Source organism: Dendrobates tinctorius, unplaced genomic scaffold (genome assembly GCF_039654945.1).
Source record: "Dendrobates tinctorius isolate UK_male_01 unplaced genomic scaffold, ASM3965494v1 ptg000011l, whole genome shotgun sequence".
Taxonomy (NCBI): domain Eukaryota; kingdom Metazoa; phylum Chordata; class Amphibia; order Anura; family Dendrobatidae; genus Dendrobates; species Dendrobates tinctorius.
The window spans coordinates 72,497,987-72,524,398 of record NW_027361679.1 but is presented as its reverse complement, the minus strand read 5'-3'; the positions used below and the strand labels follow the sequence as shown (position 1 = coordinate 72,524,398).

Genomic DNA, 26,412 nt, shown 5'->3' with positions numbered 1-26,412 from the left:
AGTCTTGTACTTCAGGTTAGTGGTAAAATTTCATTCATACAACTTGCGTTTATTTGTGAAAAAAACAGAAATTTGGTGAAAATGTTTGAATTTTTATGCCCTTAAATCACAGAGATATGGCACACAAAATACTTAATAAATAACATTTCCCACATGCTTACTTTACATCAGCACAATTTTGGAACCAAATTTTTTTGGTTAGGAAGTTATAAGGGTTAAAAGTTGACCAGCAATTTCTCATTTTTACAACACCATTTTATTTTTAGGGACCAAATCACATTTGAAGTCACTTTGAGGGGTCTAAATGATAGAAAATACCCAAAATTGACACGATTCTAAAAAATGCACCCCTCAAGGTGCTCAAAACTACATTCAAGAAATTTATTAACCCTACAGGTGCTTCACAGGAGTTTTTTGAATGTTTAAAAAAATGAACATTTAACTTTTTTTCACAAAAAAATTACTTCAGGTCAAATTTTTTTATTTTACCAAGGGTAACAGGAGAAATGGACTGCAAAAGTTATTGTGCAATTTGTCCTGAGTACGCAGATACCCCATATGTGGGGGTAAACCACTGTTTGGGCGCATGGCAGAGCTCAGAAGGGAAGGAGCGCCGTTTGTCTTTTTCAATGCAAAATTGGCTGGAATTCAGATCGGACGCCATGTCACATTTGGAGAGCCCCTGATGTGCCTAAACAGTGCAAAACCCCCACAAGTGACCCCAATTTCTATTTTCCCAAGGGTAACAGGACCCAAAAGTTATTGTGCAATTTGTCCTGAGTATGCTGATACCCCATATGTGGGGGTAAATGACTATTTGGGCGCATAGCAGAGCTCAGAAGGGAAGCAGCGCAATTTGACTTTTTTGACTGGAACTGAGATAAGACGCCATGTTGCGTATGGAAAGCCCCTGATGTGCCTAAACAGTGGAAACCCCCCACAAATGACACCATTTTGGAAACTAGACCCCCCAAGGAACTTATCTAGATGTGTGGTGAGCACTTTGAACCCCCAAAGAAGTTTGTAATGCCCCGGCGTGAAAATAAAAAAATCATATTTTTTCCACAAACATGATCTTTTAATCCCCATTTTTTTTATTTTCGCAAGGGAACAGGAGAAATTGGACCCCAAAAGTTGTTGTCCAATTTGTCCTGAGTATGCTGATATCCCATATGTGGGAGAAAACTACTGTATGGGCACACGTCGGGGCTCGGAAGGGAAGTAGTGACGTTTTGGAATGCAGACTTCGATGGAATGGTCTGCGGGTGTCATGTTGCCTTTGGAGAGCCCCTTGATGTGCCTAAACTGTGTAAACCCCCCACAAGTGACCCCATTTTGGAAACTAGACCCCCCAAGGAACTTATCTATCTTATCTATGTGTGGTGAGCACTTTGAACCCCCAAGTGCTTCACAGATGTTTATAACGTAGAGCCATAAAAATAAAAAAATCATATTTTTTCTACAAAAATGATATTTTTGCCCCCCAATTTTTTTATTTTGCCAAGGGTAACAGGAGATATTGGACCCCAAAAGTTGTTGTCCCATTTGACCTGAGTACGCTGATACCCCATATGTGGGAGAACACTACTGTATGGGCACACGTCATGGTTTGGAAGGGAAGTAGTGACGTTTTTGAATGCAGACTTTGATGGAATGGTCTGCGGGTGTCATGTCACATTTGGAGAGCCTCTGATGTGCCTAAACTGTTGAAACCCCCCACAAGTGACCCCATTTTGGAAACTAAACCCCCCAAGGAACTTATTTAGATGTGTAGTGAGCACTTTGAACCCCGAAGTGCTTCACAGAAGTTTATAACGTAGAGCCATAAAAATAAAAAGATCATATTTTTTTCTACAAAAATGATATTTTTGCCTCCAATTTTTTATTTTCACAAGGGTAACAGGAGCAATTGGACCCCAAAAGTTGTTGTGTAATTTGTCCTGAGTAGGCTGATACCCCATATGTGGGGGTAAACCACTGTTTGGTCTCATGGCAGAGCTTGGAAGGGAAGGAGCACCGTTTGACTTTTTCAACGCAGAATTGGCTGGAATTGAGATCAGACGCCATGTTGCGTTTGGAGAGCACCTGATGTGCCTAAACAGTGGATACCCCCTAATTCTAACTCCAACCCTAACCCAAACACACCCCAACCCTAATCTCAGCACTAACCCTAGCCCTAACCCTAGCCCTATCCCTAACCCTAATGGGAAAATTGAAATACTTTTTTTATTATTTTTCTCTAACTAAGGGGGTGATAAAGGGGGGTTTGAGTTACTATTTATAGCGTGTTTTTATGTTTGGCAACTGTCATATGCTAAAAGATGCTTTTTATTATAAAAATAGTTTTTGCATCACCACATTTTGAGAGCTATAATTTTTCCATATTTTGACCACTTTTTGTGGAACGAGTTGACGTTTTTATTGGTACCATTTTCGGGCACATGACATTTTTTGATCGTTTTTTATTTCGATTTTGGGGACGCAGAATGAACCAAAACCAGCATTTCATGAATTTCTTTTGGGGGGTGCGTTTACACCATTCCGTGTGTGATAAAATTGATAAGGCGGTTTTATTCTTCGGGTCAGTATGGTTACAGCGATACCTCATTTATGTCTTTTTTTATGTTTTGGCGCTTTTATGCAATGAAAACAATTTTATATAAAAAATAATTATTTTTGCATCGCTTTATTCTGCGAGGTATAACTTTTGTATTTTTCCACTGATGATGCTGTATGGCAGCTTGTTTTTTGCGGGACAAGATGACGTTTTCAGCTTTACCATGGTTATTTATATCCGTCTTTTTGATCGCATGTTATTGCACTTTTTGTTTGGCGGTATGATTATAAAGCATTGTTTTTTGCTTTGTTTTTTATTTTTTAAGGGGTTCACTAAAGGGGCTAACTAGTGGGACAGTTTTATAGGGCAGGTCGTTACGGACGCGGCGATCCTAAATATGTGTACTTTTATTGTGGTGTTTTTTTTATTTTCAAAAAATGAATTTATTAGGGATTATGTTTTTTTTAATTTATTTAGGGATTTTGTATAAATTATTTTTACACATTTTTTTTTTTTATTTTTTTGTCCCAGGAGAGGACATTACTGTAATGTGTCAGATCGCTGATCTGACAGTTTGCACAGCACTCTGTCAGATCAGCGATCTGACAGGTGCTGCTGTAGGCTTTCTCAGAGCCTGCTTTCAGCAGGCACTGAGGAAGCCGCCTCCCAGCAGGCCCCCGCGGCCATCTTGGATCCGGGGGCCTGCAGGGAAGGAGATCCTCGGAGCAGCGCAGCACATCGCGCTGCTCCGGGGGTCTCAGGGAAGCACGGAGGGAGCCCCCTCCCTGCCAATGCCTCCCTAATCCCTTGGTACACTGTGATCATGTTTGATCGCAGAGTACCAGGGGTTAATGTGTCCGTGACCTCCTCTGACACATAGTGCCGGGGGCGCCGCTGAGCTCTTAGACGTACTATCCCGTCCCCGGTCATACGGGCCCAGGTACCGTGGACGGGATAGTACGTCTGATGTCAGAAAGGGGTTAAAAATATTAAAAAATAAAGAAATGTTCAACTCACCCTGCTGTGATGGAGTGGGAGGTGCTAGTACTTCACGCCCTGAGTGCGGGGACAGCTGGCATGAGTCCCCACACCTCTACCTGTGCCACTCAGCTGTCAGTGACAGGCAGTGACAGTTTTAAAGCATGGTGGACATACACACCATGATGCGGGACATGACATCTGCTCATGACATGCTATGTCCGTCATTAGTGGTAAAGAGGTTAAATACAGCAAAATTTCTGTGCAACAAAAGCAACAGAACATATGCAGCATGTATGCTACATGTTAATATGGTCTAAATTTCCAAGCAAAGTGGATATGATTCCATGAACTCTTCACCCTTTCTGTGTCTAAAGACGCTGCTGAACTCTGTGATTTTGGTGCTTTTTTTCTCTATAGGCAGCTAATGAAAAAACGTATGAAAAAAAACCTGTTGGTGCAGAATCAAAGCTTTCCTGTAGTAGTAAAAAAAGCGTTAAAAACTCTGCTACACATCTGCACCAAAATCAAATAAGGAGGAAAATGCAGGAAAGAAATGTAGCAAACACGTAACAATCACAGAAGATTGTTATTGTGTTGTGAAGACATCTGCAGTAAAAAAGCAGTAGAAAGAACGCAGCATTCACGCTACATTTGAACATGGCCTCAGTGTTTCATTTTTATTACATTTTTTATGGATTTAATAGGGAAAAAATATCAATCACGCCATTTTTTAAAATATGATCGCTGTGTTGTGCGGGTCGTTACAATTACAGGGACACCAAATGTCATTGTTATTTGCTGATTTTTTAAAAAATGCATTGAAAATTACTTTTGCTATTCAATATCAGGTGTTTTTCATTATTTTTTAGTAATTTTATACAATGAAAAAAATTGCTTTTATTCTCCCTCTAGAATACAAATACATAGAAATACACTGCAATGTTTCAGTACAATCTGCCTGTTGAGTCAGAGCCTGCAGTACAGATCAAGTACACAAAATTCCTCCCTATGACATCACCAGAGCCTGTGGCTCAGTGTCTTTATCTGCTGCCTGTAATGTTGAAGGTTGTGGGTTTAAATGCTGGAGAGTCACAAATAAAGAAAAAGTGTCATTTTTGTAATTGCTTTTTATTATTTTTAGTAGTTTTATAGGAAAAAAATCTAGCTTTTTCTTCAGTTCTAGAACACAGGGACCATAAAAATACATTGTTTTATACAATGTATCTCTATGGATATGTATAATCTGCTTCTGGGTTCACTTCTTGCAATAAAGGTCAAGATTATGAAATTCTTCTATATCATCGTGGGCTGAGATCCAGCCTACAGACATGGTGATGTGAGTTTGGGCACTGTGGAGATTTAATTACAGGAGAGGGATGAATATTATAAAACATCAGAGAAAGGTGAGCAATAGACCTGAAATCGGGACAGTCCTGCTGAGTTCAGGGATGGTTGGGAGCTAAGGAATTACCGTATTTAAAATATTGCATATTCAGGGGAACAGAAGGAATAAAACTAAAGCAAAAACTGTACAATTTTGACCTGGTGACAGGTGCTATATAATTACAAGTTGCGATCAGGAAAATAAAAATAATAAAAAAAAAGTGGAATTATCATTTGATGATTAACAGTATGTTCCAATGCAGAAATGTGAATAAGAGACGTCAGCTATCTCCTTTTCGCTTCCATTGACGGTCAGAATAAGGCAACAACAAATTATAGGCGCCAGAATAGTTATAGTGCTAAGACTTCCAATTCTTATCTGTGCTTGTTTATAGTTCCTTTTCCTATAGCCATAGCTAATAGAATAAAACGTGGCATGACATGTCAAACATTAGGAAGGTTGTGCCCTAGAGTCTCCTGTACTTTCTTACAACTTATCTGTAATATCAACACTGGCGGACTAGTTTTGGTGCCTCTTGGCTGCTGTGAGGTCACTGCTGTTTCAGATTACGGTATAAATAATACGACCTAAGGCTAGTTTCACACTTGCTTTTTTTTGCAGCGCGTTTTTCCCGCAAAAAAACGCATTAAAAAAACGCATACAAATGCATACAAACGCTGCGTTTTTTTCAAGCATTTTTATGCGCATGCAGGAAAAAAACGCAGCGTTTTTGTGCGTTTGTATGCGTTTTTTGTGCGTTTGCGTTTTTTTACAGATTTTTGAAAAACCCCACAAAAATGAAAAAACAACCATTCAACAACACACAAGACCAATGGGACTTCATTGTGGGTGTGGTATGTTAATATATAGACCCTGTCTACAGTATTCTTCACATTTGCTTGATTCTTCTCGTGACCATGGATCTGCGCTGGAAGAGTTTTCACTTCAACTTGGATTTGGACATCGCGATGGCTCAGGCGTATGCAGTTGCTTGCCATGAACAAAGGAAGAGAGAGAGGCAGCGAAGACGGCGGCGTATGTGGATACATCCGATTGTTGAACTCCGGGAGAGCCGTGGGGCATACCACACCCTCTACAGCGAGCTACAGGCAAACCCGGAGAAATTTACAGATTATATCAGGATGTCCCACGAAAGTTTCATGGATTTGCTTGCTCGTGTCCAACAATCCATCCGGAGACAGGACACACAGCTCCGTCGTGCGATTCCTCCTGAGGAACGGCTACTGGTGACATTACGGTATGTTTTAAAAACCAAGGGGTGCGGTCTGATGTTTTTTTTTTAAATTTAGTATTCAAAACCTTGGGTAATTAGTTTTCGTGACTGTACTAATATTTTATTTTAGAGTTTTTTAAAATAATATACATAAATATTAATTTTACTTCTTTGTCTGTTCACAGATTCCTGGCGACTGGAGAAACCCTATCTTCACTACACTTCCAGTACCGTATTGGAATCTCTACCTTGTCTGGAATTGTTGCTGACACCTGCCGGGCTCTCTGGAATGTTCTTTGCCCAGAATTTATGCCCCTGCCCACCGCTGAAAAGTGGATGGAAATTGCTGACAAATTCTGGACAGTATGCAATTTTCCCAACTGTTTGGGAGCTGTTGATGGTAAACACATACGGATCATCAAACCCCAAAGAACGGGATCTGAGTACTATAATTACAAAAAGTACTTTTCAATAGTACTCATTGCGATTGCGGATGCCGGATGTATGTTTGTAGCAGTGGACATTGGAGCATTTGGCCGTGGTAATGACTCACAGGCTTTTAAAAACTCAGACATGGGCCGGAGGTTGTATGGCAACCAATTTAATTTCCCTATGCCACGGCCTCTTCCTCACACCGAAGCTCCGCCACTTTGTAATGGTTGGCGATGAGGCTTTTCAAATGTGCGGAAACTTACTGAAACCCTACTCCAGCCGGGACTTGGACCACACCAAAAAAATATTTAATTACAGACTGACCAGGGCCTGAAGAACTGTCGAGTGTGCTTTTGGGATTCTTGTTTCCAGATGGCGAATTCTGGGCACGGCCATTAATCTTAAACTTGAAACAGTCGATGAGGTGGTGAAGGCCTGTGTGGTTCTACATAACTTTGTGATGGCTAAAGAGCACCCGACCTTTGAACTGGACGATGTTGCTCCTAACCCATTGCCTGAATTCACTCAGCACACTCTCAGGTCATCCGTTGAAGTTGGCCAAATGAGGGACCAATTTGCGGCCTACTTTATTTCTGATGTAGGACGGGTGCACTGGCAAGATGAAATGGTGTAATGTTTTTGTTTGTTTATGGTAATAAAAAACCTTATTTGATACCATTACTGAGTGCACTATATTTTTTAAACTCCAATTAAATAAAAAACTTCCCATGTATAACTGAATTTTTTGATGTTCACACACCTGGGCAGGTAAATACACATATGAGTTAAAATGCAGCATTGCTAGTCTGCGTGAAATATATTGGAACGAGCAAAGCTGCAGGCCATGAATCAGGAAACCATTTTTTTTCAAGAGAAAATTGTGCAACTAGTTGAAAACAAAGTATGTGATTTTCTCAAAACACAACCCTCAAAACCCAACCCCAATGAAAGTCCATGGGGAATACAAGTCAGCATTGAGTGGATGAATGTAATCTGCTCCATTCCAACTTAAAAGTTATTACACTAGGCCTTGGAATGACTATACTAGGCCGTGGTATTTCAAATATGAGTATAGTAGGCCTTGGGCCTACTAGTATAGTAATATGTGAAATACCACGGCCTAGTATAGTCATAACAAGGCCTACTCGATTTTTGCCAACTAGGATCTTGTTTCACGAAAAACAAACGGGTGAAACTTGACAAGTTTCAACAGTTTGTTTTTCATGAAACCAGATTCTAGTTGGTAAAACTAGAGTTATTACACTAGGCCTTGGAATGACTATACTAGGCCGTGGTATTTCAAATATGAGTATAGTAGGCCTTGGGCCTACTAGTATAGTCATATGTGAAATACCACGGCCTAGTATAGTCATAACAAGACCTACTCGATTTTTGCCAACTAGGATCTTGTTTCACGAAAAACAAACGGGTGAAACTTGACAAGTTTCAACAGTTTGTTTTTCATGAAACCAGATTCTAGTTGGTAAAAATAGAGTTATTACACTAGGCCTTGTAATGACTACACTAGGCCGTGGTATTTCAAATATGAGTATAGTAGGCCTTGGGGCTTGTAGTATAGTAATATGTGAAATACCACTGCCTAGTATAGTCATACCAAGGCCTACTCGAATTTTACCAACTAGGATCTTGTTTCACGAAAAACAAACTGGTGAAACTTGACAAGTTTCAACATTTTTTTTTTCATGAAACCAGATTCTAGTTGGTGAAACTAGAGTTATTACACTAGGCCTTGTAATGACTATACTAGGCCGTGGTATTTCAAATATGAGTATAGTAGGCCTTGGGGCTAGTAGTATAGTAATATGTGAAATACCACGGCCTAGTATAGTCATACCAAGGCCTACTGTAATAACTCGATTTTTAACAACTAGCATCTTGTTTCACAAAAAACAAACTGGTGAAACTAGAAAGAAACTTATTTTTAAGACAAGTTTCAACAGTTTGTTTTTCATGAAACCAGATCCAAGTTGGTAAAACTCGAGTTATTACACTAGGCCTTGGTATGACTATACTAGTCCGTGTTATTTCACATATGACTATACTAGGCCTTGGGTTGGTTTTTAACATGTATTTACCCATCAGTGTGTGTGAGCGGCGCAAACAACATTAATGAAACTTAGTAATGGTGAACCACAAATGTAAATTTATTTTTTATCACAAAAATAAACCAAAAAATTATTTTTTCCGGCGTTTGGGGGCAGATGGTTTCAATTTGGGGGTGTGCAGGGAATATGCAACACTTGCAGTTGAAGACGGTGTTTGAGGGGAAGGGGCAACAAAACTTGTGGGGGAAGGTAGTCCAGTTAAGGGAATTAAACTAGGAACACTTGGAGGAGAGGAAATCTGTTCAGGTACATTAGTTGTAATGGCATGTCGCCGTAGGCTTGTGTGCCTGGACCGACTTTGGCCCAATGCCCGCCTTGATAGATTTCGCCTTGAACTAGGGGCAAATATTGAATGTAGGTCCCCCGTCTGCTGGTATGGCTGCTGCTGCTGCTGAGGTGGCGGCTGCTGCTGCTGAGGTGGCGGCTGCTGCTGAGGTGGCGGCTGCTGCTGAGGTGGCTGCTGCTGCTGAGGTGGTTGCTGCTGCTGAGGTGGTTGCTGCTGCTGAGGTGGCTGCTGCTGCTGCTGCTGAGGTGGCTGCTGCTGCTGCTGAGGTGGCTGCTGCTGAGGTGGCTGCTGCTGCTGAGGTGGCTGCTGCTGCTGCTCTTCGTTGTCAGTGCTCGTCCTTGCAGGAGGACTGGTGGCGGCAGTGATGGTCCAGGTTTGCAGAGTGGTGGTGGCAGGGCTACTACATGTTGTTGTAGCGGCAGGGCTGTTCCATGTTTGCCTAGTGGTGGCTGAGCTCCACGCATGCATGGGAGTGGCGGTGGTGCTCCAGACAGGAGCAGCGCTTGCCATGGTGGTGTCGGTGAAGTGACCAGCTGCACTCAGACTTGTGGTGGTGTAACGGTGGGTGTCCTGGCTTTGAATAGAGGTGTCCGTGCAGTGGTATGCAGCACAAGTCGGTAGTGAGGTGAAGCGAGTCAATGGTGGCACAGGTGGAAAGGACACCACTGACTGCTGACCGTACCGATTATGCTGCATAGCCTGCAAGAAAGCATTGTTGCAGGCCTGCAGCACATTCAGCTGTTGATCAGGACTAAGGTGTTCCGCCATGCCCTTTTCAATCTTACTAAAAAAATGGTGTGCTGGTCTGTTGAGGTCGGCCTCCAGACGGTTAAGGCGCTGTTCTACAGAATTGAAGCGGTGTTCAAAGTGGTTAAAACCACGTTCCATGAGTGCAAAACCGCTTTCAACTCTGTCGGACAGTGACTTGAGGCTGGAATTAAATGTCTCGCTCAAATGCATAAACTCGGGCAAGACATTCCTGTCCAAGGCCCTCTGCCGCTGGCGGGTAGTGCCCGCATAACCAGTGGCAGAGACCTGGGACAGGGGAACACCTGATGGCCCAGCTTCCTGGTCACCAGCTGTGTGTGTGGTTGACCTGCAAGGTGCTTCCTGGCTGTCGGATGGCTGGGACGGGTCAGAGGACGTCCGAGGAAGGACCGCTCCAGGGCCAGGTTGCAGGGTGCTGCTCCAGGTGCTGTGGAAGAAAGGAAAATCATTACTACCATGCCTTTACAAGAAGCATCAGCTGTGGATTAGAAAAACACAGATTAATAAAAATAAAAACCCAAAATTTATAATACTTACGATCTCGTGGCAAGGACCGGTCTTAGGAACTGCAACGCGTGATAGTGACGGTATCTAGTTCTGGTCCTTGACGCAGATCCACTGCGAACCTGGCCCTCAGCACGAACATCACTGTTGAAGCGGTCCTTGATCGAACGCCAACGTGTTCGGACTTTGTCCACTGTTGATAAAAAAAAAACAGTGCCGTCAGGGACAACAGTCACTGCGGCACAATGTAGCAATACAATACTCAAAGCAGTCACTGTAGACCCCGATGACACTGTTGGGTTTCCTGCTAGAATACACCTAGCACGAAACCCAACAGTGCCGTCAAGGACAACAGTCACTGCGGCACAATGTAGCAATACAATACTCAAAGCAGTCACTGTAGACCCCGATGACACTGTTGGGTTTTCTGCTAGAATACACCTAGCACGAAACCCAACAGTGCCGTCAAGGACAACAGTCACTGCGGCACAATGTAGCAATACAATACTCAAAGCAGTCACTGTAGACCCCGATGACACTGTTGGGTTTCCTGCTAGAATACACCTAGCACGAAACCCAACAGTGCCGTCAAGGACAACAGTCACTGCGGCACAATGTAGCAATACAATACTCAAAGCAGTCACTGTAGACCCCGATGACACTGTTGGGTTTCCTGCTAGAATACACCTAGCACGAAACCCAACAGTGCCGTCAAGGACAACAGTCACTGCGGCACAATGTAGCAATACAATACTCAAAGCAGTCACTGTAGACCCCGATGACACTGTTGGGTTTCCTGCTAGAATACACCTAGCACGAAACCCAACAGTGCCGTCAAGGACAACAGTCACTGCGGCACAATGTAGCAATACAATACTCAAAGCAGTCACTGTAGACCCCGATGACACTGTTGGGTTTCCTGCTAGAATATGCCTAGCATGAAACCCAACAGTGCCGTCAAGGACAACAGTCACTGCGGCACAATACAGAGCAGGGAAATACTCACTAAACGCCTTTTTGGAGGATGCTGTGGCGCTGTCCCAGCCATCCATCAACGCTGCGGCCACCTCATTCCATAGCCGCCGGGTCACCACAATGTCCTTGTGCAGCCGGTCACGGCTGTCCCACAACGGCGAACGCTCCTGGACCAGGCTGATGAGCTGCTCATTATCCAGGTAGACGTCTTCATCCCGTTGTGGAACCTAGACAAAACACATTCATTAGAATAATCAAATTTAAATTGAATAAAAAGTTACAAAAAAATAAACATAAAAAAGAGTAAAAATAGAAGATAAAAAATAAAGAACATTACAAATCATTTGATACTTACATTCCGTATCACCACCGGGACTTGGCTTCGCTGCTCCTGCTCTTCGCCCTCACTAGTCCCGTCCGCAGAAGATGATGATGACGATGTCTTAAAAAAGTTGAAAAAAACGTAAGAGATTTGGAGAAGCAGCAGATATACTTACCAGATGCACAAAAATAATCACCTCACGGTCTGCTTGCGCCAATTCCTGCCGCGATGGGGTATACTCGGATTCTGAAGACATACTGCATGTAAAAATAATAAAAATCATTAGTACATACATAATTTAAAAGGACAGGCATATAATGTAATATACTCACATTCTTCGCTGATATAATGGGTTCTTGGTTGACTGTCTGCTCTTCAATCTGTCAGTGTAGTAGTGGCAGAGTTTTGGCAGGCACCTCCTTTATATAGACTTTTTTTTTTTGACTTTAGAAGATTATAACTAGGACAACAAGTGGACACCACCAAAAAAACGCAGCGCTAAAAAAACGCATACATGCGCATGCCAGTGCGCACGTATGCGCATCCATAGGCTATAATGGCCATTTTTAGCGCAAAACGTGCGCATACGTGCGCATGCGCTTTTTTCCAGGGCCAAAAAATGCAACATGCTGCGTCTGGAAAATACCAACGCACACCCCAAAAAAACGCAGCGCATGAAAATCGCATACGTGCGCTTACCAGCGCGCAGGTATGCGCACCCATGTTAAATATAGGGGAAAAAACGCATGCGCAGGTATGCGTTTTTTTCCAGCGCAAAAAAACGCAAATGTGAAACCAGCCTTAGACATTCATTTCATATTTCATTCTTACAGTATTCCACATCAGAAACTCATTTGAAAGAGCATTTTTCCAATAATGACTTTCATTTTTTGTCTAAAGAAGTTGTCCACCTGAGATTACAAAAAGGGTCTTTTTTTTCCAGGAATGGCACCATTTCTATACATGTGCTGTGTCTAGAAGTGCAGTTTTGCATCATCCTATGTCTGCATCATACTAGGAAAAGTGATGAAAGAAAACTGGAGTAGCAAAAATAATTCTTCCCACACCTACGATCCTAACTCTATGACCCTGATTCATCAATGCTTTTGTGCCAAAATGGTGTAAAAAGTTTTGAAATGTTGCAAAGTTTTTGCACAATGAGAACTTCTGCAAAAATGTGTCTTGACGATTTCATGCTAGTTTTGGCCAACTTCAACAAAATGGGTGGAGATTGTGCAAGACAGGGCCGCAGCGGAGGTGGGACATCACAACTCATCTAATTCATAAAGAGCTGTGGTGTTCTTTATGTTATAAATCTTACTCCAGTCACTGACTACACTAAGATTTGTGGCGAGGTGCACAGAGGCACACGACACTTGTCATACCATTCTGAGTCATTAAAGGGAATCTCTCATTGGATCTACACTCCTAAGCCATCTATATGGGCATAGGGGCCCATAGGTCTTAACAGCTCATTTGCACATAAGAAAAATGTGGATTTGCCTGGAATAAAACATCGGATCACAGATATCAAGATATAACTTTATTCAACTTTCTATAACCTGCGTGTCCATGTATACAGCTTAGGAGGGTTGATCCCATGACAAATGCCCTTTAACACCTTTATAACTGATGATGTATAGGTACGTCATTAGTCGTATCCCTGCCTTTTATGTGGGCTCTGGCGCTGAGCCCGCATTTTTCCCCACACATGACAGCTGATCTGATCAGCTGTCATGTGCATCTAACAAGCTAAATACCACTGTCAATCTCTGACAGCAGCATTGTCACGAAGTGACTGGCTCTGTGTGACACGACCCAGCAATTGGTTGGTCACTAAACAGCAAACAAGCAAGGGAACACCCGAGACACAATTACAACGGTGGGCCCTGCGATAGGGAACGGGGAAATGGACACCTCCTGCACTCTCCAGAGGCTGTGCCCTGGTCAATCCTGATGTCTCTATACAGCTTCTTTCAAACCGTCGCCGAGCAGGATACCTTAGCCCTCACTTGCCCTGCACCTATCCCTCAGTAGGGAATTGGCAAGTGCGGACACTGGTCCCACCGCTGCACTAATACAACACCAAGGGAAGAAAATAACAAGCGAGGTAAGACAAGCAACACTTAGCTTTCTCTGCTGCAATGCACCGCATGCAGAGTAGGCACCAGATCACAGCATTCAGCTGATGAACTGTGGCGCCCCTGAGGCTCAGTCGCCACAGAGGTACTGCACCTCCTCCTGAGGTGTGGTACCCCACTATCCAGGTAAGGTGGGGACACCTGACCACACTCCAACACCTGCACCCCACACCACAAAGTAGTGTAGCAAAGCACCTTCGGCGGCTCCCTATTTGGAGTATAGCAAAGCACCCCTTGGTAGCTCCCTACTTGGAACACGAAACGAGCTGGGCGGTGGGTGGAGTTTAGTTCGCACAAAAGAGCGGCAAGATTTGAGTCAGTCAGTCTTCGATTCAGTCAGTGAGCGAAGATGTAGAAGGACAGAGTGTGAGACAGAGAAGATCCCCGGGAGAGGGATGGAAAGGGAAGTGCTGCAGCAGGCCACAGTGATCTGGGTCTGCTGGCACAGGAAAGAGACAGAGGAAGGAAGCTTGATTCTCCATTGGAAAGAAGGATTAGCACGGAACAAGAGGAGAATAAGAGAACAAGGACCAGGGTTAGAGGAGAACCCATTTCAAGTTCTAAGCGCAAAGCCGGGGTCCAATCCCCGAGATTGTATGGATACTAATGGTCTTGCAGCAGAAACCGGAGGAATAGAAGTAGTGACCACTTTATTCCCACACAAGACTTGGGGGCACAACAGCAACATATTAGTGAGCCGGGACTTAATAGCAAGGAGTCCCCAAAGCAGGCTACAGCTGTCTGCCGTACAAGTAGAGTTCATAGGAACATCTGACAGGTGGAACTCCAGTGTAACTCAGTACTAGGAGTACTTCACTCAAAGGTGCTATAAGAGGAGACATTCAGAAAAGGCACATATGTTGGCGGAGTGTTGGAAGGGAGTATTCCATCTGGCCTGGAAGTTGACTGAGTCTCTGACCCGGAGGACACGGCACGGAAGCGGGCACCTGTTTGCACAACAGACTGTGAGTAAAGCCTTGGAACTACATGGCCTGGTGTCCTCCACTTATTCCTGCGCCAACCTGCCCAGTACCGCTACATCCCTTGTGCCTGACACTACACCATCTAAGTGTCACTTCACCTACACTGCCCTGGGACTACAGCCCTGCCTGTGGAGGGCTATAACATCACTGCTGCACCACACCATCTGTCCCAGAGGATCTGTCTGCAGCGTCGGCTTACATCTCTATGGCCGAACACCACAGGTGGCTGTTATGAGTTCATTTTCCCCTTCACCATTGAGGTCTGATGAACTCCCTCTTCTGGTGAAGGAAGGTAGTGAGGCTGATTACCAAGCACCTGAGCTGGGAGAGGATGACTGGGCGACAGGGATCTCTGACTGGATATAAGGCAGCCGACGCCCTTCTGCCTCACTGGTGATTTCTCTGTGGAATTCTAGGAGACCAGTCTGATTCTTGCTCCTCAAAAGCTAAGTTTTCTGCTTTGCCTTTTTGCATTTGTGTTTTGTGTTTTAGTTTGCCTTGCTTTTCTGGATTCTGCCATTCCCTGCTGGGGTGAGCTGAATTCCTTTTTGTCGGTTTGCTCTGTCTTCAGAAAATACCTGAGTACTGACATAGTCTTTTTGAAGCCTAGCGTCTTCAGGGCCTTTTTCCCTGTCAGTCTGTTGGCTCTTATTTTGATAGGGTTTTTTGCGGATTGCAGACAGCAGCCTTCCAATCCTGTCCTATCTAGTTAGCTTGGGCCCCATCATTTGCTCAGTCTATCTTTCTATCTATGTTAGTGTTTTTTCTTCTTGCTTCACCGTCATTATATGTTGGGGGCTGCCTATTGCTTTGGGGTCTGCTCTGGGGCAGTTTAGATTTCCCTTTCTGTCTTTAGGCTAGGCAGTTCTCCGGCTGTGATTGAGGGGTCTAGGGCATCGTAGGAACCCCCCACGGCTACTGCTAGTTGTTGTAGATAGGTTCAGGGGTCTGCAATCCGATAGCTGCTAACTTCTCTGGTTTTCTGGACTTAGCTAGCAATTCTGTTTTTGCCTCCTACGGTGACTCATTCATAACAGGTGGCGTCACGAATCACTTATAAACTTTCACCAACATCAGCACACTGAAACAACCCTTTTTACAATGGGCGCCCAGGGCCACGGGCCGGGTCCCAGCTGCCGTGACATCTCCCATTGAAGCTCATCGGGCCCGGTACTGAGTACCCCACAGCCCTGGGTGTGAGGGCGACCCAGAACCACTGCACCAGAAAGCTCCTATCTTCAGCACGGTTGATATCCAAAGGACCTGTATAACCAACAATCAGCTGATGCACCAGGTGACCTTTTAAAGGAAGGTGGGAGTGGTCACCACCTGCATCAGCAAACTCACCTAGCAATGCAATTACACCAGCGGCCACCGGGGGAAAAACTGATATTAACCCTCGATGGCTCTGTAAGGAAAAAAGTTTTAATGTGAGAATGCATATCTGCCACAGATCCAAAAATGGATCGTGACAGGCATTTAACACAAGCTGGCTGTAAGTGCGTCACAACAACACGCCCATCGGCGCCCGTCACATACCCTGCCCATTGGCCGGCATTCACAGGAGATTTTGATTTCCTCTATACATAGAAGGGCTTCAGCCTTGCTATGTAAGGCACAGGCAATCACATGATCTCAGCTTTAAGTCTCCTAAGGGGACTATTCAATTCAGTAAAAAGTAAAAAAAAAAAATTTTTTAGAAATATTAAAAAATAAAACACAAACATTCAAATCACCCCCCCTTTTCCCCATTCAAAATAAAATCATTAAAAAAATACGCATATTTGGTATCGCTTAGTTCAGAAATGCATGATCTATCAAAATATAAAGTAAATTTAGCCGATCGGTAAATGGCGTAATGTTAAAAAAATCGAAACTCCATAATTACCTTTTTGACCACGGCAACATTGCAATAAAATGCAGTAATGGGCGATCAAAACATTGCATTTATGCCACAATGGAATAACTAAAAAACATCAGCTTGGCGCGCAAAAAATAAGCCTTCACTCAGCTCAAGATCATCACGCTTCTCTGAGAATGGCGCTTTTTTTTCTTACAAACTTTGTAATTTTTTTCACCACTTAAACTGAAAATAACCTATACACTTTTGTATCTGTGTACTTCTACTGACTTGGCGAATCATAATGGCAGGTGAGTTTTAGCATTTACTGAACATGGTAAATAAAAACGAAAATAAACAATTGTGGAATTGCACTTTTTTGTACTTTCACTGTACATGGCTATTTTCCCCTCATTTTCCAGTACACTATATAACAAAATCAACAGACTCACTCGAAAGTACAACTCGTCCTGCAAAAAACAAGCCCTCATATGGCCGTATTGACAGAAAAATAAAAATGTTATGGCTCTGGGAAGAAGGTGAGCAGAAAATAATAATAATAATAATAATAATAATAATAATAATAATAATAATCACAACCTCACTCACTCCATTATCTAAAAAAAGGCAAACCTATTCAGTTCTGGACATGCTGTGTCACAAATCGCAATTGTAACAGCCACACAAAAATACAGAAAATACGGAGGACACCTGGGAGCATGAAATACAGGTTAAATAATACTCTGCTGTTAATAAAGAGCTTACGCTCTTATGCCGGCTGCAGACGAGGATGTGAAAAATCATCCAAGTTTTATCTGGAAAACGTGAGATTTTCATCCAATTGTCAGCTGTGTGTCCATTTTTTACATCCATGTGACATCTGTTTGACGTCCATGTGTGATCCATGTAAGGGCCGTTTTCATACGTCTACATTATAAAATGTAGATGATACAGTTTTTCAGGTTAAAGGGGATATCTGGGACTTTATAAAAAACAAAAAAAATGTACCTAAGCACTATCAGGCATGTAATTGAAATTTATCTGCCTGTTGTGCTCAACCCCGTACTTCCCCGGCACAGAGTGGTCACATACTGCTCCTGCTGGGGATTCTGCTGATGTAACTGGGTTTGACTTCCGAAGTCGTTCTTACTGACAGCTGGGTCCCCCAGTTAGTCAGCAGGGATCCGGCTTTCAGTCTGAAAGATGAGGGCTGTAGTAGGGCATAGCTATATGGAGGCCCCCCATGACTGCGCTTGATTGGGGAGGTTTCAAGCCTGAAATTGGAAAGGGGGACGAGTTTGGTTGGTGGGGGGTGGTAAGGGGTGGAGTCTTAAAGGGGAGGGGTTGGGGGCTAAAGGGGTGGTAGACAAAAAGTGTGGGAAAACTGCCATTCTAGCCCAGGAACCCAGGAAGTGGCATTTGGTTATGGGCTCTGGATGGGGTTTAACCCCTGGAGCTTTGGTGGTCAGTCTTCCCGGAACGGGATGTATGGTGCCCTCGAGCTGGTGATGGACGGCTGGGGGTAACATGGTGGTTGAGGTTTGTTTGTTTTCCCAAATATAAAGCCAGATCTTTGAGCTCCAAGAACCCTCCCCTCATGTTTGCATACAGATTGCATTAATATTTATGGTTTATAATTGTTATATGTTATTGTTTGTTAATAAAATTGGCCGCTGTGGCCAAAATGTATCCAAAGAATATAATTAGTAGTGTTTTTATTTAAGGGGGTGGCAATTTTGGTGCGGAGTGGTTGCAGGTAGAGGTTGCAAGGTAAGAACCCGTACTCGCCATGCGCGGTCATGACATCAGAAGTCCCGCACCGTGTACATCACGGAGCAGATAAGAAGCCTCCGCTCTGTAGATGGGATGTCAGCAGAAGCTTCTGCATCCCCGGCAGGTAACAGCACCAGGCACAAAAACAGGTAAGTTGCAATTCGCTACCTGTTAGTGGTGCTTTGGTACATATTATTTTTTATAAAGTCCCGGATACCCCTTTAAATAATGGAAATGTATCTCTAAAAATCGGATGCTAAATGCATGTTGTGTGGGATCCGCTTTTTTTTACGTACCCATAGACTTGTATAGGCAAGTCTCATTCAAGACTCAGAAGACAACAGTACACACTGCAATTTTATTCTTAAGGACAGTTGTGCCAAGAGAAATATCGCTCATGTAAACATCCCTATTGAATAACATGGGTCAGTGGGCTGTCCGTGTGCTATCCAATCAAAAATCAGACAGGACACGTCCGATTTATACACTCATCTACAGTGCCTTGCGAAAGTATTTGGCTCCGTGGAACTTTTCAATCTTTTCCCACATATCATGCTTCAAACATAAAGATACCAAATGTAAATTTTTTGTGAAGAATCAACAACAAGTGGAACACAATTGTGAAGTTGAACAAAATGTATTGGTTATTTTAAATTTTTGTGGAAATTCAAAAACTGAAAAGCGGGGCGTGCAATATTATTCGTTCCCTTTACTTTCAGTGCAGCAAACTCACTCCAGAAGTTCATTGTGGATCTCTGAATGATCCAATGTTGTCCTAAATGACTAATGATGATAAATATAATCCGCCTGCGTGTAATCAAGTATCCGTATAAATGCACCTGCTATGTGATAGTCTCAGGGTTTTGTTTGAAGCATCATGAAGACCAAGGAACACAACAGGTAGGTCCATGATACTGTTGTGGAGAAGTTTAAAGCCGGATTTGGATACAAAATGATTTCCAAAACTTTAAACATCCCAAGGAGTACTGCGCAAGCGATCATATTGAAATAAAAGGAATATCATACCACTGCAAATCTACCAAGACCCGGCCGTCCCTCTAAACTTTCATCTCAAACAAGGAGAAGACTGATCACAGATGCAGCCAAGAGGCCCATGATCACTCTGGATAAACTGCAGAGATCTACAGCTGAGGTGGGACAGTCTGTCCATAGGACATTAATCAGTCATACAATGCACAAATCTGGCCTTTATGGATGAGTGGCAAGAAGAAAGCCATTTCTCAAAGATATCCATAAAAAGTGTAGTTTAAAGTTTGCAACAAGCCACCTGGGAGACACACCAAACATGTGGAAGAAAGTGCTCTGGTCTGATGAAACCAAAATCGAACTTTTTGGCAGCAATGCCAAACGATATGTTTGACGTAAAGGCAACACAACTCATCACCCTGAACACATCATCCCCACTGTCAAACATGGTGGTGGCAGCATCATGGTTTGGGGCTGCTTTTCTTCAGCAGGGAGAGGGAAGATGTTTAAAATTGATGGGAAGATGGATGGAGCCAAATACAGGACCATTCTTGAAGAAAATCTGTTGGAGTCTGCAAAAGACCTGAGACTGGGACGGAGATTTGTCTTCCAACAAGAAAATGATCCCAAAGATAAAGCAAAATCTACAATGGAATGGTTCACAAATTAACGTATCCAGGTGTTAGAATGGCCAAGTCAAAGTCCAGACCTAAATCCAATCGAGGATCTGTGGAAAAAACTGAAAACTGCTGTTCACAAACGATCTCCATCAAGTCTCACTGAGCTCGCGCTGTTTGTCAAGGAAGAATGGGCAAGAATTTCAGTATCTTGATGTACAAAACTGATAGAGACATACCCCAAGCAACTTGCAGCTGTAATCGCAGCAAAAGGTGGCACAACAAAGTATTATTGTAAGTTAAAGGGGCCGAATCAGATTGCACGCCCCACTTTTCAGTTTTTGAATGTCCACAAAAATTTAAAATAACCAATACATTTCAACTTCACAATTGTGCTCCACTTGTTGTTGATTCTTCACCAAAAATTTACATTTGGTATCTTTATGTTTGAAGCATGATATGTGGGAAAAGGTTGAAAAGTTCCAGGGGGCCGAATATGCACTGTACATGAGCCCTCATACAGACAATACAGAGGTGAGGGATGCAGAGGGGACATCCAATTTCATTTATATGAGAATAATAATTTTATTTAAACCACATCACTCACTAATAACTGTAGGCTAGGCCAAAACTTGCCTTTGTTTAGATGCTTTAGAATTGTTTCTTAGAAACCAATGGTAAAATTGTTACCGTTATAGATTAAGCATGCTGAGTAAATACAAATTTGTCATCAGCTGCTGCTAAAATAATTCATTTTGCTATTGCAACTACGGTAAATAGCAATTGCTCTGTTTGGTTTTAGGTTTCCAACCAAGGTATATTACATTATCTAGAACATATACTGTAAATAAATATATAGGTTTTGGTAATCAAGTCTTAAAGGGCTGGTCGGAAACTAATATATATTGACCATCGCTTTTCTAAAATACGTTAATTAAATACCGTAGTTCCTACTGTTCCTCTCTAATGTATCCAACAACTTTAGTTAATTTTTTTGCCTTCTTCTGATTTGACATTTCATTTGAGAATACCCATAAATAGGACAACATCAGAGGGCAAAGGTAACCGAAAAAGTTGTGATATGACTGCCAGTAATACTGACAACTACAGTGTCACCGAGGATGGACGGCAGCACAAATTCTGTTAGTTCTGTGCTGCTCTCTGTGCCATAGGATGGTATTAGATACTCAAAGTGTGTCAGGCACAATGGTATTAGATTTGACGCAGGAAGGGATTAGATATGTAGAGTGTATCATGTAGGATAAGATTAGATATGTGGAGTGTACCACGCAGGATGGGATTAAATATATGGCATATGTCATGCAGCATGGGATTAGATATACGGGCTGTATCACGCAGGAGGGGATTAGATGCAGGGTACAGTGGACAGTAAAACGCAGGATGGGATTAGTTGCAGGGCTCAGCGAATCCTATGATGCAGGATGGGATTTGATGCAGCCGGGCTCAGTTTACCGAGTGATGCAGGATGGGATTAGTTGCAGGATGGGATTAGTTGCAGGATTCTTCAGACCGTATATAATGCAGGATGGGACTTGATGCAAGGCTCACCGGACCGTATGAGGCAGAATGGCATTTGATGCAGGGCCCTGCGGACCGTATGACACAGGATGGGATTTGATGCAGGGCTCAGTGGACAGTATGATGCAGGATGGGATTAGCTGCAGGGCTCAACCGACCATATGACGCAGGATGAGATTTGATGCAGGGCTCAGTGGAAAGTAAAATGCAGGATGGGATTAGTTGCAGGGATCAGAGGACCATATGATGCAGGATGGGATTAGATGCAGATCTCTGCTTTGTCATCGTAAAGTCCTGCGGCAGTGACTCCTTCCAGTGGTGAAAGCAGCTCGGTAGCTTGACATTAGTAGTACAATGTCAGGCTACCGACCTCCGCCCACCGCTTGACACAGAACACTGTGTTAGTGTTGATAGTGTAAAATTGCAGCTCAGAAGGGCTTCACAGCATTGCCCCACTCCTGCTGCCAGTGCCGGCCTCCTAAAAGAAAACCCTGCCTCCTGTGACCCAAATCCACCGCAGCTCCCCTACCCCCAGTAAGCTACCTTCAAATTATAAGACTCATCCCCATTTTCCTCAAAAATTTTGAGAAAAATGTGTCTTATAATCTGAAAAACACAGTACTTGGAACAGTTCCTTCAGTTGGCAAAGCTTTAACAAATTGCTTCATGAGAGACAGTATCAAGTGTGGAGGTGGGAATATAATGTTCTTTTTGGCAACAAGTGGCTCATGTAGAATGTTTGGATCACCAGGGTTGACGTCAGATCATGGAGGCCAATTGGTCTCCACCCAATGCTTTTCTCAAGTTCTGCTGTCCCACATGCACAGAAAACAAGGATACTTGGTGTATCCGTGTTGCTGACCAAGAAGTAAGCATACTATTTTACAGTCAGCACAGATAATCCAAATGTGTTTTTGATATTGCAACAACTGAATGACTCTCTTTATGTCTCCATATTCTTCATAAAGAGAAATTGAATAGCTACTTGGGACTGCACCAAATTGCCATTTTGGAGGAGGACACACTTTGAACTCCGCTTAGAGCTATAAGTCGCCATCGATTTGAGCTATTTATTGGAATTCCCAATTCTAGGAAATAAACCATGTATATTATGGCAATACACAAATCCACTGTCACTTCTAAATTATTGCAGAAATGCTCTTTCTCTGGATCGAAAGTGGGATACCTTTGCTCTTTTTTCAAGCCAGTTTTTCTCATTCAGACGCTAGGAGTTCTGAAGCCTTTTTTGACAGTCTCAAATCTCATGCCAAATCACTCAACTCATGCCGGTCCAGTTCCTTATGATCTGAAACATCTTCAATTTCAAAATCTTCATCCTTGCAGTCACATTGTTCTTCACCATAATGCTGTTCTTGAAAACAGTGTAGCTCAAGGAAAACTGGCACTGAGATTTCAGCTGAATCAGGCACTGGATGTATAGCTGATGGTCGAATAGGATCCTCTATTTTATATTTATTTTTATTTATTTTCTTGTTATATCCTGAAGTTTTCACTTTACAAAAGCAACAGTTACTGAATTATCTCTTTGCTCTCGCCAAATCATAGGTATACCAAATGGTATGTTATCACGTGTTCCCTTTGTCCTCATCCGTAAAAACTGGACACACTGCTTGCACATCATGTGAGGGGCCCGAAGACTTATCGTGATCACCAAATGTTACTTTGAAATGTGTAAAATTGGCTTACTTTACAAATGTACTGATGTTCGTCCTGTGTCTGGGAATGGTGAAACTGCCACAGATATAGCAAAAGGAATCAGAGCTGTTTAGGTCCTTCCTTACGAAGAGAATTAGCACAGACAGACATGATCTGAAAGATAGGAAATTAGTGTGTAACTAGAAAACAATTCTTTTAACTCCTTGTATACAGACTTTCGGAATACGTTTCACTATATAGAGCAGCACATAACCTCTCGCCACACTGTCTCACGATTAACTGAATAACCTGAGCAAAACCTGTTGCCGGCCATCAAGGTCATCCTCCACCCCTCTCCACTAAAGGGTGGTTTGCTCTTGGCCAATAGGAGAGCACTAATGCTACCCTTGATCCAGCCTAACGTAATTACATTAAGATTTACTGTGGAGAGAAAACCTTACATGATAGAAGAAAACTAACCACAGTTTTGAAATCATCACACCTATTTTAGTTTGAATCATCAGAAAAATCAGACTGTTCCCCAGTGACAGGAGCTGTTGGTCTCTCCACACTTTCCTTTTCTAGGAACAGGACAGGGATGAGGCAGGATGATTATGACCTGTTCCATCTTTTGTTTGTTTGTTCACTGAGGTAAACATCAACAGGGGCTAACAGCTGCATGTTTGGTCAAGCTTTTCATGGTGTGATGTTAGAACTGTCCTAAACAATCTAATTCCCAATTCTGCTCCCCAACTCTTTCACAGTATTGAGTGTTAAAAGGGTGGTCCCAAGTCAAAAGTAATTTTCCTTCTAAATCCCTATCTCTCTAGTGACATAATCTAAACTATTTTCTGTGACACTTGTGAATGTCACTTCTTATGGACAAGAGATGAGGCAGGGGAATCAAGAGGCCCAGAGTCAAATGCCAAGAGAGTTAGTCAGAAACAGAGGGGCAAGACAATGGAGTAAACAGATCACAGTCCGAGGTCAGAATAGCGGGGTGGTTGCGGATCAAGACAATGGGGCTAGGCAAACGAATGGTCAAAGGCAAAATTCAAGGTCAGAGAGCAAAAGATCAGAATGACAGAGTGCTACAGAACAAGGCACACACACCACCAAGCTAAAGCTATGACTGGCTATGATCTAAACATTGTCAGCAAACTAAATACCTAGTCAATAATTCACAATGGGAGACACGTGGATGAAACCTAGCAGGCCTGAACTAAATGGGTGCCTAGACTGCCACTCACAATACTGACAGATTTTAAGCTTGCAAGCAGGGCCCTCATTCCTATTGGTATCTGTTTGGATCTATGTGTTTATTGCTATACTATGCTGTAATGTCTATTGTCTGTAGAAGTCCCCTCTATAATGTCAAGTGCTGCAGAATATGTTGGTGCTATAGAAAAATTATTATTATTATTAACCCAGGACGCCCCTACCACTGATAGGGTTTTTGGGTTGTCATTCACAAAACTGAAAGCCCAACACACCCCTACATTCTATAGGGAGGCTGAGCTATCACTCACTGTGTCCCTATGACCTCATTAATGGAAGGATCGTGACATCTTCAAACATACTTGAATTAAAAATTCTGCAACCTACCCTAACTACGCTAGCTAACTCCTTTTCTTTTTTTTCACTGCCTTTTTGATGATGCTTCATTTGAGAATCCCAGTAGATGCTAGGATACTCAAACGTTATGAGGAGGCAGAGACTGTCAGTGAGCGTTGTCAGAATACCTGGTGTGCAGAGACAACCATCGTCCCTGCAAGTGACATCACTGATCTCTGCATGCCAGTTATTCTGACAACGTGCTCTGTTACTGGCTTGCTACTGTTGATCTGAGAGCGTGCTGTCTTTCTGCACAATATTTATTGCGCTGGAACTGATTCAGCCCCTGAAACGAGCATCACTGATGATTCTTCATTTTAGGGAGGGGGGCAGGGGCTACAGCAGTGACCACAACCTCTGTCTCTTGATGACACATGCATTTGAATTCTCAAACAAAGCGTCATCAAAAAGGAATTTAAAAAAAAAAAAAGCTGCTCGATAGTGTAGTTATGGAAGGATGGGGAATTTTTAATTCAAGTATATTAGAAAATAGTTTAGATTATGGCACCACCCCTTAAATCTGCATTTACACTGAAAGATATTCGTGAACAATATTCTTTCAGTTTAAATAGGCTGTCTATCAGTCAAAGAATGAGCAAAACGCTCTTCCATTGGCTGACATGATCTTTTGTGCAGCTAAAAAAAATTATCGTTGTCAGAGGTTCTTTGCCCTCTGTAAATCTGTAAACAGGACTTGCACTAGTGAGAATTACAGCAGCCTATGCACAATGAAATATCGATTACACAGCACACTGGGGACAACATTGGAGGAAGAGAAGGATTTACTGTAGGTCTTCTGCTCCCTCCACTGTTCTATTTCCAGCAGGATCTCAGAAAAGAGGTCGGGGAGGAGGCTCACTGCATGGGACAGCAGGGGCCTGATATCAGTCCTCTCTGCTGTGTCCCCATGCCCCACAGTGGGTTCTGCAGTCTCCTCCAGCTGATCTCTGTACTATGAGGTGGACCTCCTCCACAGCTCATCTGAACTTCTGAGGTCATAAATTAGTATGTGTGTGCATGCATGTGTTTGCATATTGATGTATGTATGTGTGCATCTGTGTATGTACAGTATGTGTGTGTACCTATGTGTATGTTTCTATCAGTGTGTGTATCTGTGTATGTATGTAAGGTATAAATGTGTGTATGTATGGTATATTTGTATGTGTGTGTATGCATGTACAGTACATGTTTTTGTCTATGTGTGTATGTATGTACAGTATATGTGTATATCTGTGTATGTGTGTAGTAATTGCAGGTATGCTGGATGCAGTGACGAGACGGGAGATGAGATGAACTTAAGATGTAACTTATATATATATATATGAGTATGTGTGTCAGTGTCCAGCTGCAGCAATAAGACTCCTGGGTCTTTCCATCTGGTAATCAAGTAACTGCACGGACTGGATTAGGAGTAAATCCTTCAATAAGAGAACAAAAAGGAAATCCAGCAAGAACTCAGCAAACCAGGTTCAAACCAGACCGTGAAGAAGGAGGATTAGGCCGCCGAAACGCGTAGTCCCATTTGTGCTAATTTCTGCCATGTACTCTGGTTTCTGATTCTTGTGGGTCGTTTTTATACCTTGTTGAAGAAATAAAGAAAAGCATCATTTTACTCCAATCCTGGTTTGCTGAGTTCTTGCTGGATTTCCTTTTTGTTCTCATATATATATATATATATATATACTGTGGTGTA

The 26,412-nt window shown here is 42.8% G+C and overlaps 1 protein-coding gene across 3 annotated transcripts in view; it reads right to left on the bottom strand.

Annotated features, from left to right (window-relative positions):
- The window catches only part of LOC141047947 (uncharacterized), a 129,520-nt gene that overhangs the window by 19,256 nt on the left and 83,852 nt on the right, over positions 1-26,412 (bottom strand). For 2 of the 3 annotated variants that reach the window (XM_073543332.1, XM_073543325.1), the window contains exon 2: positions 23,157-23,279. The exons of the other annotated variant lie outside the window; for it this stretch is intronic. In XM_073543332.1, coding sequence (XP_073399433.1) covers positions 23,157-23,279 — 123 coding nt within the window. The remainder of the gene's footprint in view (positions 1-23,156; positions 23,280-26,412) is intronic. 3 annotated transcript variants of the gene reach the window in all.